The sequence below is a fragment of the Marmota flaviventris genome, chromosome 2 (assembly GCF_047511675.1).
Source record: "Marmota flaviventris isolate mMarFla1 chromosome 2, mMarFla1.hap1, whole genome shotgun sequence".
NCBI lineage: Eukaryota > Metazoa > Chordata > Mammalia > Rodentia > Sciuridae > Marmota > Marmota flaviventris.
In genome coordinates, this window is record NC_092499.1 from 148,801,830 (window position 1) to 148,821,181 (window position 19,352).

Genomic DNA, 19,352 nt, shown 5'->3' on the forward strand with positions numbered 1-19,352 from the left:
TCAAGGCACTGCTGATTTTCAAGTTTCTTTTTTGAAGCAGAAGAGCCCCTCTCATTCCAAACTAAATCTTCCATGGTTCTCTAATACACACAGAAGGTGAGAACAGAGCTCCTCTTCCTGAAGCCGGGAGAGGGTGTCCGGAAGCGCACCTACTCCCACATAGCTGCCCCAGAAGAAGCTCCGTGGAACATGAGGGCTCCAGGAGACACAGACTGGGAACCACTCTGGGCAGTGAGGCCCTTAGGGAGTGAGTGTGAAGGATGTTGACAGGGTCGGTGATTAGATTATACAATCTTGCCAAACTTAGCCACTGCTCACAATTTCAGAACATGCTTTATTTGCTGAGAGAATAAATAAATAAATACCCCTGTTAGATGCATCTGAGAGCATTTAAGGAGTAGGAATCATAGTGAACAGGTTGGTAAGAACCCTGCTTGCCTCTCTTGGCTTTCAGAGAGCCTAAATAACGGGTCCTCCTGGGGCTCAGCAGCTGGATGGCACTCACTCCTTCACCACATCATTTATTAATCTCCCTAGGGCTCTGGTTTCTCCTCATGTCCTTTGTTATTTTCAATATCTTATGGCTATGTGCTTATCAACTGTCATCTTGAAGTGGAGTAAGAATGCTTAGTATCCCCAAATCTCGTGGGCTGCTGCATGTTGGGCTGGGTTAAAAAACAAACAAACAAATAAAATCCGCTTAATATACACATTGAACAAGGTCATTAACTGAAAAAGGTCACAAGACCAGCTACTCAACCCTTGCCAAGGGACACAGCAGCTGTTTCTTCTGATGCCTTGTGTGCATTGCTGGGGGAACCCTTGGTTCCTTCATGCAAATCCAGCTGTCAATAACTGCAGCCAGAGCCAGAGCTGGCAAATTCTTATCTAACTGGGCCTGTCTCCTTGGATTTGTAACATATGCAATATTTCTTGAGGAGAAAGCTTGATGATAGTAAAAAGGATGAGGAAGTATTTCTGTTTATGCAGGCAGATCCCAGCATGTGAACACTCAATACCCTGAGTGTGCAATCCCAACTCTCAGGGAAAGGGTGTGTTGGAGGAGGGGAATAAATTTCTCCCAACCTGGCAATGATTCGGGGATCACTGACTGGGAGGATATCTCCTCTCCTATAGCAAGGTGAAGAATAAGTACACAAATGACTCACTGTACAATTTGTTGATCTAAAACTGAATATGTTTTCCCTGGAGATGATGTGACACTCATGGGGAAGACAGGGAAGTCCCAACTTGGTAAAAAAATAGGCAGGATCTCTTTGTAAAGCTGAAGACTAGCACTACAGAAGGATAGAGGGAGAAGGGAGCCAACAACAATTAAGCACCTAATTTTGCCAGGTGTGCTGCCAAGCAGATTATATACACCAGCTTGCAGAATCACAAAATGACCACTGAGTGATGTTGACAACCCACTTTACAGATGAGGAAATGAAGCCTCAAGGTCACATGGCAGGCCAGTGGCAGAGCAGAGATTCACACTAAGGTCAGTAATTCCAAACAGCATGCTTTTCTAGACTGACACTTGGTTATCTAGAGAGTAGAAGTTCCAGAAAGACGATTAAAAACAAACAATGTAATGAAGGACCATTTAAGGCCCGAGAAAGAGGTTGCTGAATAATAGACTCTGGGAGAGGGAGAGACCCAAGTGGCCTCTGAGGGCTTTAAAGGGACACCATAGAGAGGGGAAAAGCAGAGCACGTGGATGGAGCAGACGTTAAGGCATCTTTCACCAACAGTCCACCTTCTGCTTTAGTTCAAGTTCAAGCTTGCTGTGTTTGTTTTATAACTGATCAGCTGTGAAGCTGCATGCTTTCTCTCTTAGCTCTGCCAAAGCTGGCCATTCCACCCCTCAGCTTTGAGAGGACACCCTTATGCAAGACAGGGTCATGTTGCAGCTCAAGGTTGCCACTTCCTTTCCTCTTCCATCTCTGCCCAGTAGGGAAGCCTTTCCTGGGGGGGGGGGGGGCAGCAGCGAGGAGAGAGGGCAGCTAGAGAGGCTCAGCTAAGAAAAAGATGGCACTGGGAATCCCTGGGGGGGATTAGATGAACGGTTAGTCACTGGAGGCAGAGAGCATTTGAAAACTGAGGGCCCTGGACTAAGCCAGTTTCTTTTAATAGGCAGAGAAAGTACTCAGTGGCAGTTCTCCAGATGTCAATTTTAGCTCTTCCAGAGGGCTGAGAGAACAAGTCCTACTCTTTATAAGGGTTAGCCCTGAAATAGATGTGTCAGGGGCTTATACTTTCTTCTTTTTGTTGCAAGTATGAGTTTCCTTAAAACTTAACTAGATTTTTAAATAATTAAATCTTAAAATCTTTAAAAATCTTTAGTGGTAGAAAAGAACAACAACAATAACAAAACAAAGTAAAAAGTACTCCCTCCTTTCTGTTTATGTGTTTCCCCCTCTCTCTTCCTCTATTCCTACTCTAACTCCTAAATGCTAATCAATATGAATGTTTCCTATATATCATTCCAGAAATACTGAGATGTGTACAGAAACACACACACACACACACACACACACACACACACACACGAATCTTAACCTGACCCTGCCCTCTCAGCTTTATTTCCGATGACCTGATGTGGCTTCTGGCCACAATGGGAAGACAGTTAAATGGCATTTCTTCAGTAATAATTGAGGCTGAGAATTACTTTTACATGGTTATTGACCATTTGATTCTTTTTCTGTAATTATCTATTCTACTCTTTTCTCCATGTTTCCATTGAGGTGTCTTTTTCATTTATATTTTATAAGAACTTTCTATATTTTTCCCTTTTTGACATTTCTTTTTTGACTTTATGATATATTGTCATAGACTTTCATTTCCATACTGTCAAATTCATCACCCCTCCTTCCTTTCTTCCTCTTTTTTTCTTCACTGTGTCTCCTAACTATACCCATCTGTTCATATCCAGATGAAAGGCATTCAGCCAAGGTCAATACTGGTTATTTCTGGGCAGGGAGGACTTAGGTGACTTGTGTCTCATCTCTGCATTTTTCCTGTATGGTTGCATTTTTTTTAAATAAGGATAATATATCAAATTCTTAAAAGGCAGTTGCTACTTAAAAGAAACAATAATCTTCTCTTTTATGACACTGATTTATGTCATGTTAGAATTTTTTGTAATGCTAGATCATAATTATATTATACATATTTAAAAATTTTAAACAAACAGACTGGTATTTTCTGAGATTTTAAAATTAAAAACAGCATTAGTCTGATTATTTATAATTAATGCATTTCATATTATAGTAAATACATATTGGATAATAAGAGCCAGTCAGAAGCACTGCCCAGAATTACATATAAGCATGAGCAGCCATCATCCCTGGCCTGACCAAGCTAATAACATGCCCGGAGCTGGGATCTCAAATTAGTATTTGTAGAGCATCTGATAAAATCATTGATTTTATCATACTTTGCAAATAAAAATTTCCTAAATTTGGGAACTACTCAGGCTGAGCAGCCCTAAAAACTGAAAAGAGATATGCAGTTCAAGTGTCAGAGATGTGAAAAAGCAACCCAAGCTCCAGGGTTAATTTATACCCCTTGGAAACACACACTCTAAATATGCTCTTGCTCACATAAATGAAATCCTGTGATTTTTTTTCTTTGGGGAAGGAAAATAAGGTTTTATTGCCAAACTCTGCCAATAAGGAGTTTCAGAAACAATCTGTTTGCATGGTTTTCTCACGGAACCCTGCTGCAAAGGAATGGATGGAGGGGGTGAAGTCTCTTTCATCAGTCCCTGGGACTGCTTGCTGCCTTCCTTGTGTGGCTCTGCAGGACTTGGTTTATTTTTCTCCATTTTAATGGTTTAGTTCCTAAAATACTGCAGAACTTTTCTACATTCTATGGGAAATAAAAGGACTTTTCTCTTTGGGTGTTTCTCTCACTGCAAAGGAATGAAGAGTGAAAAACAACAGGGAAGATAACAAAACCTCCTTGTATATACTTGATAAATGACTTTTAGATATGGGTTCTCTTGGAGAGTGGTGGCTACCCTGTATCTTTTTATACCTTAGGTAAATCTGCTAAAGAAAAGGGAGCATTGATAAATGTTTAATAATCATTGTTAACAAACAAAAGCAGCTTATACAGGCAGCAGGCCTAATAGTTCACAAAGTACTTTCCATTTTGAGACTTTGAGCAGTTCTGTGATGTGGATAGAGTCTTTTGTGGAGGTTATTATTATTATTTGCAGGGCGTAGAGGTTAAATGACTTGCCTGTAATCAACTAGCTGGTAAACAGAGTCTGTACTACAACTCAAATTTTCTGGTTTTAAAGCCAATGTTAGCCTCACTTCATCAAGTTATTTCTTTAATAATGATCAAAAATTATCTATTTAAAATACTCTAACCTTTATTAACCTCAATAGTAAATAAAAGGAAGAGTCACCCATCAAACTTTGTAGGTATTATGAAAATGAGTGAATTCCTTTTAGACCTGGGGGCAGGGAAGTCCTTCCAACTTAGACTCAAAATTCAAATACAATTGAGGAAAAGATGGAAAATTTGACACATTAAGGAAATTGCATGGCAAAAAATGCTCATAGCAAATTCAGTTAGGTTGCAGGACACAAGATGAACATAAAAAAGTCACTTGTTTTCTAGACAGTAGAAATGAACGATCAAAAAAAAGTAGTTTGGAAAACTAACTTGCCATTCACAATAGCATCAAAAGAACAAACACTGAGGAATGAATTTACCAAATAAGTACAAAGCCTAAGCTCTAAAAAGTACAAAGCACAGTACAAAGAAACAACAGAGAATCAAATACATAGAAAGATATCCCATGTTCATGGACTGGAATAGTTGATATTATTAAAATGTCAATACTCCCTAAATTGAAATACTGATTCAATACAATGCCTATCAAAATTCCAGAGGATTTTTTTTTTTTTTTTTTGGTTGTTGTTGTTTGTTTGTTTTGGCAGAAATTGAAAGGCTGATTCTAAAATACTTATGAAAATGTAAGGGATCCAAAATAGTCAAAATAATCTTTAAAAAAGAAGGAAAAGGGGTATTCATGCTTCTAGATTTCAAAACTTACTGGAAAACAACAATGATTGAGATGATGTGATACTGGTAAAAGGACAGACATACAGATCAATGGAATAGAATTGAGAATCCAGAAATAAACCCTTACACTTAGGGTCAGTTGACTTTGGTAAGGGTGCCAATGGTAAAAAAAAAAAAAAAAAAGTGGTTAAAAAATTAATAAAAATGATCAAAGATTTTTAAAATTTTTAAAATTCTAAGATTTTTCAATAAATGGTGCTGGGACAACTGTATAGCCTCATGCAAAAATAGTGAGGTTGAATTTCTGTATCATACCACATAAACAAAGTAACAAAATGGATCAAAGACATTAATTATAAGACCTTTAAAACTATGGAATGCTTAGAAAAAAATATCAATGTAAGCCTTCATGAACTAGGATTAGGCAATAGTTTCTTGGATGTGAAGCCAAAAGCACCAACAAAAAGAGGGGAAAAAACTAAACAAATTGAACTTAATCAAAATTTAATAACTTTCGTGCTTCAAAAGACACTATCGAAAAAGTGAAGACAACACACTAAAAGGACAAAAGCATTTGCAAATCATATGTCTGATATGCATTTAAAATCTAGCCTCCAGAACATATAAATAACTCCTAAGCAAACAATAAAAAGACAAACAACCCTATTTAAAATGCAAAAAAAAAACCAAACAAACCCTGAAATCAACATTTACCCAAATAAAACATAGAAAGGCCAATAAACACATAAAAATGTACAACATCATTAGTCATAGTCATGAGAGAAATTAAAATAACAAAATATAATGAGATATCACTTTACTCTTGCTAGACTGGCTAAAATAAAAAGACAGAAAATAAAATGTGTTGATGAAGATATGGAGAAGTTGGAATATTTAAGCATTGCTGATGGGAATATAAAATAGTGAGGTCACTTTGGATGTCAGCTTGGTTGTCCCTCAAAATTGTTTTTTCTTTGGGGGGGTATCAAACATTTTATTTTTTAAAATAAATGACAGCAGAATGCATTACAATTCTTATTACACACATACAGCACAATTTTTCATATCTCTGGTTGTATATAAAGTATGTTCACACCAATTCGTGTCTTCATACATGTACTTTGGGCTATGATGTTCATCACATTCCACCATCCTTGCTAACCCCCTGCCCACTCCCTTCCCCTCCCCCTCTGTTCTATCTAGAGTTCTATTCTTCCCATGCTTCCCCTCCCTACCCCATTGTGAATCAGCCTCCTTAGAGAAAACATTCAGCATTTGTTTTTTGGGGGATTGGCTAACTTCACTTAGCATTATCTTCTCCAACACTACCCATTTACCTGCAAATACCATGATTTTATTCTCTTTTATTGCTGAGTAATATTTCATTGTGTATAAATGCCACATTTTTTAATCCATTCATCTACTGAAGGGCATCTAGGTTGGTTCCACATAGCTATTGTGAACTGTGCTGCTATAAACATTGATGTGGGTGTGGCCCTGTAGTCTGCTGTTTTTAATCCTTTGAGTATCAACCCAGGAGAAGGATAGCTAGGTCAAATGGTGATTCCATTCCCAGATGTCCAAGGAATCTCCATACTGCTTTCCATATTGGCTGCACTAATTTGCAGTCATTTACATATATCAGTGACAAATTATCTGAGAGGGAAATGAGGAAAACTACCCCATTTACAATAGACTCAAAAAAAAAAAATACTTGGGAATCAAGTTAATGAAAGAGGTGAAAGAACTATACAATGAAAATTACAGAACCCTAAAGAAAAAAATCAAAGAAGACCTTAGAAGATGGAAAGATCTACCTTGCTCTTGGATAGGCAGAATTAATATTATCAAAATGACCATATTACCAAAAGCACTATACAGATTTAATGCAATTCCGACCAAAATCCCAATGGCATTCCTCATAGAAATAGGAAAAGCAATCATGAAATTCATCTGGAAAAATAATAGACCCAGAATAGCTAAAGCAACCCTTAGCAGAAAGAGTGAAGCAGGTGGCATCACTATACCAGACCTTAAACTATACTACAGAGCAATAGTAACAAAACAGCATGGTTTTGGTACCAAAACAGACTAGTAAACCAATAGTACGGAATAGAGGACACAGAAACTAACCCACAAAATTACAATTATCTTATATTAGACAAAGCTGCCAAAAACATGAATTGGAGAAAAGATAGCCTCTTCAACAAATGGTGCTGGAAAACTGGAACTCCATATGCAACAAAATGAAATTAAACCCCTATCTCTCACCATGCACAAAACTCAACTCAAACTGGATCAAAGACCTAGGAATTAAACCAGAGACTCAGCATCTAATAAAAGAAAAAGTAGGCCCTAATCTTTATCATGTAATACCACATCTAATACCAGGCCCCAACTTCCTTAATAAGTGCAAGAATTAAAACCAAGAATCAATAAATGGGATGGATTCAAACTAAAAAGTTTTTTTTTCTCAGCAAAAGAAACAATCTGTGAGGTGAATATAGAGCCTACATCTTGGGAGCAAATTTTTACCCCTCACACATTAGATAGAACACTAATCTCTAGGGTATATAAAGAACTCAAAAAGCTGAGCAAGAAAAAATAAATAAATAACCCAATCAATAAATGGGCCAAGGACCTGAAAGACACTTCTCAGAAGAAGATATACAATCAATCAACAAATATATGAAAAAAATGCTCATCATCTCTAGCAATTAAAGAAATGCAAATCAAAACTACTCTAAGTTAGAATGGCACACTCCAGTCAGATGACAGCTATTATGAATACAAACAACAATAAGTGTTGGCGAGGATGTGGGGAAAAAGGTACACTCAAAATTGTTAAATATAGAGGAGATACCATATGATCATCAATTCCACTCCAAGTCTTATACTCAAGAAAAAAGAAAAGGTATATCCATGTTAAAAAAAAAAAAAAAACTTACATACAAATGTTCACAGCAGAATTATTCAAAATAGCCAAAGTGGAAACAACCCAAATGCCTATCAACTGATGAATCAGTAAACAAATGTGGTACATCTGTAGAATGTAATATATTCTGCCATAAAAGGAATGAGTTACTGATAAGTGCTAAATGTGAATGAACCATAAACATATTATGCTAAATAGAAGATACCACAGGAAGATGGCATATATATATCGTATGATTTCACATGTATGAAATGTCAAGAACAGACAAATCCATAGAGACAGGAAGGAAACTGGCAGTTGCTAAAAGAAAGGGTAGAGAAGAGAATGGAAAAGGACTACTAATGGGTACATGGTTTTTTAAAAACATTATGGGATTAGATAGCAGTAATGTTTGCAAAATTGTGTAAATATAGCCAGGTGCAGTTGTGCACACCTGTAACCCAGTGGCTTGGGAGGCTAAGGCAGGAGGATAGCAAGTTCAAAGTCAGCTTCAGTAACTTAGCAAGGCCCTGAGCAACTTAGTGAAGTCCTGAGCAACTCGGGGAGACTTTGTCTAAAAACAAAAAACAAAAAAAGGGCTGGGGATGTGGCTTGGTGATTAAGCACCCTGGGCTCAATCCTCATTACCAAAAAAAAAAAAAAAGTATGTAAATATAATAAAATCAAAAATTGGATACTTTAAAATAATGAATTTCATGGAATACAAATTACCTCAATAAAAATGTGATGAGCAAAATTTTTTAAAAAATGACAAATTGGGTGAAAATATTTACCACATATTATCATAGTGAAAGGGGCAATATGTGCAAGATATGGAGAACTTTTAAAGTTGAGGCAAAATAGATTTTAAAAAATTCTATTCAAAAATTGGCAAATGATATGAATAATTCACATAGACAATTCACAAAAATACTAATGTGCTTTAAGCATATAAAAAGATATTCAAAACTCCACTTAAAAATAGAAATGCAAATTAAAACTATGCTGAGATGTCATTTCTTTACCCATCAGATTGGAACTAACTCAAAAACTTGACAATACACTTTACTGGAACAGGTTGTTCAGAAACTGGCATTCTTGCACATTGCTCATGGAAATGCAGCATTTTGGCAATGTAGTACAATTAGCAATAAGACAAAATATTAATAAGTTATGCAATAAGATGAAAATAACAAAGCATACTCCCTTTGACCTAATAGTCCCATGTCTAGGAATTTACTCTGAAGATACAGTACCAACAATATAAAAATAATTGCAAAATATTGACACCTATCTAAATGTCCAAACAGGAAATTGTTTGGGAAGAAACCCACCCTATTAAACATGTGTAAAATGTATTATTTATATACACAAGACAATGATAGAGATTTCTTGAACTGCTATAACATGATTTCTAGATATTATATTAAGTCAAAAAAAAGCAAACATACAAATGAACATAAATAACTTGGTGGGGGTGGGAAGAGAGGCAATGTCAAGGATAAGTATAGATGAATTAGCAGAATGGAAAGTCATTATTTTACATGATCACAATTAAGACTGGTTTCTTTCCAAGTTAATCAATGGATGCTAAAACTACAGGGAAAAAATTTGATGAGAAACAGAATATTTACATAGTCTAAAAATATTTCATTAAAAGCTAAGCTCTGGAACCAACCTAAGTACCCTACAACAGATGAATAAATAAAGAAAATGTAGTATATATACACAATGGAATAATCAGCAATAAACAAGAATGAAATTATGGTATTTGCTGGTAAATGGATGAAACTGGATACTATCATGCTAAGTAAAATAAGACAATCCCCCCAAAACCAAAGGCTGAATGTTCTTTCTGATATGTGGTTGCTAGCAAACAGTAAGGGGTGGGGGAGGGAAGGAAAGTTCATCAGATTAGACAAAGGGGAATGAAGGGAAGCGAGAGGGGATGGGAAAAGTAAAGAAAGAATGAATCAGACATAACTTTCTTATGTTCATATATTGAATACACAACCATTGTAACTTCACATCATCTACAACCACAAGAATGCGAAGTTAGACTCCATGTATTTATAATATGTCAAAATGCACTCTACTGTCATGTATACCTAAAAATAATGAATTTTAAAAACAAAAATATATCTCAGAATGCTTAGTATCTGTGAGGGGGGGAAAATCATTACCATGTAGTGAAGAAACTGTACATCACCATGAATGGATGATAAAAATTAGCATCACCAGTGAAGGACAGGTGGACATTGTGTCTCTGGATGCAACACCTTACCTCTGCCCAGTCTTTTGTAGTGCTCTTACTGAGCGTGCTTCACCAGAGTCTACTCGGAGAAAACATCAGACAAACCCAAACAGAAGACCAGCCTATGAAGCAGCTGCCCTGTTTTCTTCAAAAATTTCAGCATCGTAAATAACAAAGACAGGATAAGAACCTATTCTAGATTAAAGGAGACCAGAGCCATTAAATGCAACACATAATCCTGGATTGGATCTTGTATTGGAAGGAAAAAAGTCAGAAAGGACAGAACTGGGATAATCAACAAAATGAACAGGACTTGTACTAATGTTAAATTTCCTAAATTTGATATTGTGTTTTACTTTGTAGGAGAGTGAATAACACATACACTAAAGTACACTGAAGTATCCATGGGTAAAGGGACATAATGTATTAGATATATTTTTCAAATAATTAAATATACAAACAATTATCCTACAAATTATGTAAATGTGTATGTGTATACATATAAATATCTATATAGATAGATAATATCTATATAAATATATTCATATATATGTGCATAAATATATATATGTATAAATGTCTATATAAATATATAAAATTCATAAATATGTATCTCTCTATAAATACATATATATGTATAAATACACACACACACACACACAGAGGTAAGGAAAACAAATGTGACATAGTACTTTAAAATGGTGAGTTTGGGGCCTCACAAACAGAACTCACTTCCCATTCATACAGTACTAAGAACTTCTGACTGAAAAGGCCTGCTATTCTGAAAGGTCACATTTATATGTGAATCCCTCTGCTGATTCCTGCTTTTGGACATTTATATTACTTTCCTCTAAGCCAATGTGTCCTAAACTGTGACTAGGATAACATTAGTGTTTCAGACTTACTAGATCCCCCTCTTTATTTAAAATCCACAATGGTACATTTAATGCACTATAAAACCATGTGTTAAGTAACTGTTTAATTTTAACTTAAAACATGTTGATATTTTTGAAAAAAACATAAACACACTTTCCAGGAAGACCTACAAACTCTGGTGATATAGTAATATCCTATAGAACATAGATTGGAGAATACTTCTCTAAACTGAACTTAAATCTTTGAATGCATACTGTTATGTTGGGTCTTAGGAGCCATCTCTCATTCCAGTGAATTTTTTTCAGGGGTAATGGCCCTTGGTGGAAGACTCCTAGCATATTATCATTTGATGTCTGTCTTTGAATTTTAGAAATTGGTAGAGCAAAGGTAGAACCAAGACTTGAAGTGTTGATCTATATTTAGTAATTAAAAATTTAGGGGACAACATTTGAAAACCAATTTATATAATCCATTACATCAACAAGCTAAAGAAGAAAAATCACATGATCACTGGATGCAGATAAACATTTGACAAATCCCAACACCCATTCATGATTTAAAAAAAAAAAAATCTCAGTAAATTAGGAATAGAGGAGAACTTCCTCAATTTGATAAAGAATATCTATTTAAAAAATCTATAGCTGGGGCTGGAGATGTGGCTCAAGTGGTAGCGCGCTCGCCTAGCATGCGCGAGGCACTGGGTTCGATTCCCAGCACCACATACAAATAAAATAAAGATATTTTATGTCCACCTAAAAAAAACCCTATATAATAAAATAATAATAATAATAATAATCTATAGCTAACATAACATTTAAAGATAAGAAATTTAAAGCTTTCCCACTAAGATCAGAAACAGGCAAAGATGTCTCCTCTCATCATGGCTTTTCAGCATCATACTAGAAACTTTGGATAATGCAAACAGATAAGAAAAAGAAATAAAAGCTATACAGATTGCAAAGAAAAAAGTAAAACTGTATTTGTTTGTCTTTGTTTATGTTGAAAATCTGAAATTAATTGACAAAAATACTCCTGGAACTAATAAACAATTATATCAAGTTGCAGGATACAAGGTTAACTAAACAAAAGTCAATTGCTTTTTATATGCCAGCAATGAACAAATGGAATTTGAAATTAAAAACACAATAATGCCAGGTGTGGGGGCTCATGCCTATAATCCCAGTGGCTAGGAGGCTGGGGCAGGAGTATCATGAGTTCAAAGATAGCCTCAGCAACTTAGCAAGGCCCTAAACAACTTAGGGAGACCCTGTCTCTAATAATATATACACACATATATTTGGCTGGGGATGTGGTTCAGTGGTTAAGTGCTCTTGGGTTCAATCCCGGTACCACACACAAAAAAACGACAATAATAACAATAACAAAAACCCACAACAACATTTAGTTAGTACCTCCAAAATGAAATAATGGAATTTCCTTAAGAATTTAATTTTATTACAAAATGAAAATTAATAAAACGTGCACAAGACCTACATGAGGAAAACTACAAAACTACAACCTTCATGAAAGAAATAAAAAAATAATAAATGGAGACATATCCCATATTCACAGACAGGAAAACTGTTAAGATGTTAATTCTTCTAAAATTGATGTATAGATTCAATGCAATTCAAATCAAAATCTAGGAAAGTTATTTTATGGATATTGATAAACTGATTCTAAAGTTTATATGTAGAGGCAAAAGACTCCAAATAGCCAACTCAATAGTGAGGAAAACAACAAATTAGAGGTCTGGCACTACAGCACTTTAAGACTTACTATAAAGCTTCAGTCTGGTGTTGGCAAAAGAATAGACAAATAAATCAATGGAACAGAAGAGAAAGCTCAGGACTAGACCCACATTAATATACTCAATTGACCTTTGACAGAGCACCAAAGACAATACAATGGAGAAAAGACATCTTTTCAACAGTGTTGGAACAACTAGACATTCACACATGGGAAAAAAAAAACCAATATAGAAATACAGTTTAAATTTGTCACAAAAAATTAATTTGAAATGAACCACAGACCTAAATGTAAAATAGAAAACTATAGAAAATATAGGTGCTCTTGGGTTTGTGATGACTTTTTAAGATATAACACCAAGAGTATGATCCATGAAAGAATTTATAAGCTGGACTTGATTGAAATTAAAAATTTCTGCTTTATGAAAGACAATATCAAGAGAATAAAAAGACAAGCCACAGACTAGGAGGATATTTGCAAAGATACTTCTGGAAAAAGGACTGTTATCCAAAATATATAAAGAACTCTAAAAATTCAACAACAAGAAAAAAGCAACTTGCTTAAAAATGGGCCAAAAACCTTAACAAGCACCTCAGCAAAGAAGACACACAGATGGCAAATAAGCATATGAAAAGATACTCCAGATCATGTTATCAGGAAAATGCAAATTAAAACCAATAAAATGGTCCAGAATACTGACAACTCCAAGGATGGGGAGCTAAGGGTATTCTCATTCATTGCTGGTGGGAATGCAAAATGGTTTAGCTGCTTTGGAAGATAGTTTGGCAGTTTCTTCTAAAACAATTCTTACCATATGGCATTTACCCACGGGTGTTGAAAACTTATGTCCTTGTAACAGCCCATATATGGACTTTTTATAGTAGCTTTATTCATAAATGGCAAAACTTGGAAGTAACCAAGATATCCTTTAGTAGGTGAATAGATAAACTGTGGTACCTGCAGGCAATGGAAACCTAACAGAAATCTGGACTCCTCCCCTCCCTCACACCCCTACATCTGCGTATGCCCCAGGCCTGTCATTTCTATTCCCCACATGTCTCTCAAATCTGTCCACAGGTTTCCATTCCCAGGGATACCACCTGAATCCAGGCCATCATCATCTCCTACCTGACCTGTGGTGGTCATCTCTGGGTGATTACCCTACTTATTTACCCACCACCACTTTCTCCTTAGAAAATTCCTTCAAGACTAATCATTTGATGGTATCAATCTTCCTGCTTGAAAACCTTCAAATATCCTGAGGAGGAAGCTCAAATTCCTTAACATGACTTTCAACTCTTATCCAAATGATAGCCATCTACGACCTGCATCTTTCCTGTGGTCCAGGGCACGGGGTTATATTCAGTGTTTACTCTTTGTCTCACTTTCAGGCCTTTTCCTGAGCTCTACCCTCTTGCTGGGCTAGTTCTCTCCACCTATTAGTACTTTTTGAAATTGATATTTACATTTAGTGTCTAATCCCTCACATTTCACTTTATACAATCTGCTTACTGTCTTCATCTTTGCCCTAGTGACCAATGAAAGGAGAGAAAAAATTAAAAGGTGTAGGGGTGGGGAACAGAAAAGGAAAGACCTTTGGTAAAGAGAGAAATTCTTAAAAATCTATATGTAGCACTATGTATCTGGCACTGTGCTAAGCACTTTACAAATAATACCATTTATCCTACCAACAAATTCTATTTCCATAGTAAAAGATATCAAGAAGAAGTGACAAAAGGCATCTCTCTCATTTTTATTTTTTCTTCTGTTTTTTTTTTTTCCTGGCAAATTCTTTTCATTCTCCTTTTTATTTCTTTGCCAAGGTTATCATTCACTTGACCAATAACTATGGAAGTTCCTCAAGATTCTGTCATCAGTCAGAAGTTTTCTGTTCTGGCTCCCTCCTCCTCCCTTCCTCCTCCCTCTGCCTAGGTGATCATGACCTCTCTGTATGGAAGTGAACGTCTTCCTGAGCTGCAGCCTGGTTACCTAGTTGCCGGCTGTCACTCCACTCGTATGCCTCACAGGCCTCTCTGACTCACCATCCTAAACAGAGCTCCCCATCTCTGCATTACATGGTCACCCCTATTCCTCCGCTGTAAATGGCCCAAACATCCACACAGGAATCTGGGAGCCATCCCAGACTTCTCACCCTGCCACACACATATATAATCTCTATGTTGTATCAATTATGACTTCTAAATATTTCTTCAATTTGTCATCCCCGTTACCTTCGTCCTACTCCACACCACTGTCATTTTTCGCTTTCACTATTTCAGTAGCCTCCCGACTGATCTCTCCAATTCCACTCTTGGCACAACCTTTCAAATCTATTCTCTACACATCAGCCAGGAGAATCTTGCTTTAAAAAAATTACCAGTTTTAAATCTGGGCTATGCCATTTATTGGCTGCATCCTCCTGGGCATATCACTCAACCTTTCTAATTCCTATCTTCCTTCTCTATAAGCTGGAAATGATATGTTACAAAGTGGTAATAATGATTAAAGAGATGATCCAGATAAAGTGAAAGAATGGGGCACTCTAACACACTGTGAGTGGGAGTATAAATTGTCAGACAAATTTAAAAAGACATAGCAATAATGTATTCTCAGTACCATGTCATTATATCTTCTTTGAAATAACAGGCATGGGTTAGTCTATATTTTGCATTCTCAGAAAAATTTTAAAAAGTGCTCTTCAACCATGCTATGATATAAAGACATGATTGATGTTAGGTATCAACTTGGCTAGGTTATGGGGCCCAGTTGTTTGGTCAAACACCAGTCCAGATGTTGCTGTGACTATGTTTTGTAGATGTGATTGACATTTGCAATCACTTACTTTTAAGTAAAGGAAGTGGCTCTCACTCATATAAGTGGACCTCATCCATTCAGTTGAAGACCTAAAGAATAGCAACAATGACAAAAATCCTGAAATTTCTTAGAGCAGAAGGAATTCAGCTTTAGGATTGTAACATAGAAATCCTGCCCACATTTCCAGGCTGTCTGTGACTGTAACAGAGAAATCATGCCCAAGTTTCCAGCCTGCTGGCCTGTCCTGTGGATTTCTTGCCAATCCCAAAAGCACATGAGCCAATTACTTAAAATAATTCTCTTTCTAAATATATATATTGAGAAAGAAAGGGATCCTACTGGTTCTTTTTCTCCTTAGTACTCTGAGATACTCACTGTAGGATCTTATGGTGACAAAGTAGAATACTAGCTAACTGATACAACTCTAAGTGGCTCCAGGTAAAGTTTTTAGAATGTCATTTAAGAAAAGACTCCCTAGTCAGTTTACTAATATGAGCTCTAAATAAATACCAAAGGATAAAGAAACTTCATGTTGGAAACAGGACTTAAATTTTGCACATAACTTGAGAAAACCCACCTCAGGCTGCTGGCAGATGTGCAACTAGCAGTGGGGACAGTACAGAGCACCCACCTGCTTGGCCACCTAATATGAAAATCTTTGCTGAACATCTACTCTAGGCCAAGTGTTCTGCTTAACCAGAACAAACCACAAAGTCAGGCACTTTCAGGGCTGTTGTAACCACTTGTGATTATGAAAAACTTTGGGTCTAATGCGGCTCTAGTGGCCAGTACATCACACCTTACCTGTAAGAAATGATTGATGGCCACATCGTGCAGTCCCAGGGCTTGCTCTACAGCAGCTAATTCCCTCAAGACTGATACATACTCATGACTTTGTTCACCTTTGCTGATCTCAGTATATTCCAAAGCCTCTTTATAGTAGGGCAAAGCTTCTTTAGATTTCTTCTGAGCTTGATGCATCCTAAAAAAAAAATCAACAATATTATTTTTCAAATAATTAAAATAGAAAATGCTAAAAATAACTGTGGCATGGAGGTCAGGATATGACTCTCTGAACTCTGGTGTTTAGGCTTGTTTGCTTGACAGCTGAGTTTTTTCTCCTCTTGGCAGCTGGGCATTATGGTCAGGAAGATGGACTGTGGGATCACCAGCAAGGTTCACTTACTGATTCCCCCACTTAGTAGACACATGACCTTCAAATCACACAACAGTTTCCTTGTGGGTAATTTAAGGATGATAATAGTGCCCACTTCATTAGGTTATCGAATTAGTTAATTTTCATAAAAACACCAAACATAGTCTCTGATATATATGCACGTGTTAGTTTAAAAAATATAAAATACTTACAAAACAACAATAGCAACCATAAAGGATGCTGAGATCCTGAATCACTGATCTGCTGAGAAATTTCCCACTATTGGTGAGAATGCAAAATATTCTCATTTACTGTAGGAGAGAATATGATTTGGGCATACACTTCTCTGTATCAAAATTATATACATATGGTAAATATGCAAATATTAAATTCTGCAAACTTATCTTGAAGCAATGCTCTGGCAGGGACAAGAAAACACATAAGAATGTTTACATTGGCATGCTCTATAATAAAGGGAAAGTACAAAGCACTTAAATTAACCACTTGGGAACTGTTTAAGCAGGTTACCCTAAGTACATCATACTGTAGAATGTCATATAGCCATTAAAATGTCGGTCCTTACTTATCAACCCAGAAACATATCCATTTTATATTCTTCAATAAAAAGACAGGTTATTAAAATGGTTTGTATATCATCTGATGCATGTGAAAATTTTATAGCTAATCTACATGGACACAAATGCATAGAGAAATGTCAGAAAATGGTCACTAAAATGTTAGCAACAGTTCATTTTCTAAGCAGTTGTATTTGAGTGATTTTAATTTTTTTGTTTATGTTTTTCTACATTTCTCAAATTTCCTTCTATAAAGCTATATTACTTTTATATAAAAAATGCTAATTTAAATGTTATAAGTAAATGTGGCAGTGGGAAAATATTCTTTCAGCTTCTTAGTATAAGAATCTTGCATATAAAAATGTGTCCCTAGATATTTCTCAGCAAACAGAAAGACAAGCATTTAAAAATATTCTCCAAAATATTTTCTAAGACCATTTTCTTTCATGGGAAGATTCTATGTACAAAATTCTTAATGAAAGAATCAGTTCCTCCTATGTTGCCCTTCATCTCAGAATCTTTTTATTATTATCATAATTATTAGTGCACTTTAATTGTGCAAATCAGCGGGTTTCATTGTGACATTTCTCTATATGTATATAACATGCTTTGATCCACCCTCCTTACTACCCTTTCTTACCCCTGTTTCTCCTCCCCTGATCTCCTTTCCCTTGCCAGAAGGCCACCTTCTGCTCTCATGTTGTCTTTCTTTTCTTTCCAATCTCAATATATGAGAGAAAACATGTGATACTTGTTTGAGACTGGCTCATTTTACTTAACATGATGATCTCTACTTCCACCTATTTTCCTGCAAATAACAGAATTCCATTCTTTTTTATAGTTAAATAATATTCCTCCATTGTGCATATATACCACATTTTATTTGTCCATTCATCCATTGATTGACATCTAAGCTGATTCCATAACTTGGTAAATTATGAACAGGGCCACTCTAAACATGGGTATGCAGGAATCTTTTGTATGCTGACTTCTATTTCCTTGGATATATACCCAAGAATGGTGTAGCTGGATCATATAATAGCTCTATTTTTAGTTTTTTGAGGAACTTCCATGCTGTTTCCATGATGACTATACTAATTTACATTCCCACCAAGTGTAGGAGTTCCTTTTCCCTGGAATCCTCACCAGCATTTGTCACTTTTGTGTTTTGATAATGGAGTGAGATGGAATCTCAGTATGGTTTTTATTTGCATTTCCCTGATGTTGAGTATTTTTCCCATGTATTTATTTGTCATCTGTGCTTTCTTCCTCTGAGAAGTGTCTGTTAGGCTCATTTGCCTATTTATTGATTGGGTTACTTGTTCTTTTGGTGTTGAATTTTTAAAAAATATATTCTGGATATTAATCCTGTCAGGTCACTAGCTGGCAAAGATTTTCTCCCATTTATAGACTGTCTTTTCACTGTTGATTGTTTCTTTTCCTATGCAAAAGCTTTATAATTTGATGCCATCTCATTTTTTTCAGTTCTTATTATTACTTTCTGAGCTACTGGAGTGCTTTTCAGTACCAATATCTTTAAGTGCTTCCTCTGTTTTCCTCTAGCAGTGTCAAAGTTTCAGGTCTTATATTAAAGTCTTTGATTATTTTGAGTTGACTCTTTTACAGGGTGAGAGAAATATAGTCTCAGTCTTTTACAGGTGGATTTTCAGTTTTCCCTCTTCAACCATATGTTAAAGAGATTGTCTTTTTTCCAATGTATATTTTTGGTTTCTTTGTTGAAAATCAGATGACTACAGATGCATGGGTTTATTCCTGATCCTCTATTCTGTTCTTTGGTCTATGTATCATTTTTTAATGTCAATATCATGCTGTTTTTGTTACAATGACTCTATATTATATTTTGATATCAGGTATTGTGATGCCTCCTCTTGTTCTTTTGGCTCAGAATTGCTTTGGTTGTTCTGGTGCCACAAAAGTCTGATACAAAAAGGAATTACAATTCCCAAAAGG

The 19,352-nt window shown here is 35.9% G+C and overlaps 1 protein-coding gene across 2 annotated transcripts in view; it reads right to left on the reverse strand.

Moving 5' to 3' along the window:
• Ttc23 (tetratricopeptide repeat domain 23) overlaps positions 1–19,352 on the reverse strand; it is a 91,913-nt gene that overhangs the window by 35,317 nt on the left and 37,244 nt on the right. For both annotated transcript variants that reach the window (XM_071607356.1, XM_071607357.1), the window contains exon 6: positions 16,455–16,632. In XM_071607356.1, coding sequence (XP_071463457.1) covers positions 16,455–16,632 — 178 coding nt within the window. The remainder of the gene's footprint in view (positions 1–16,454; positions 16,633–19,352) is intronic.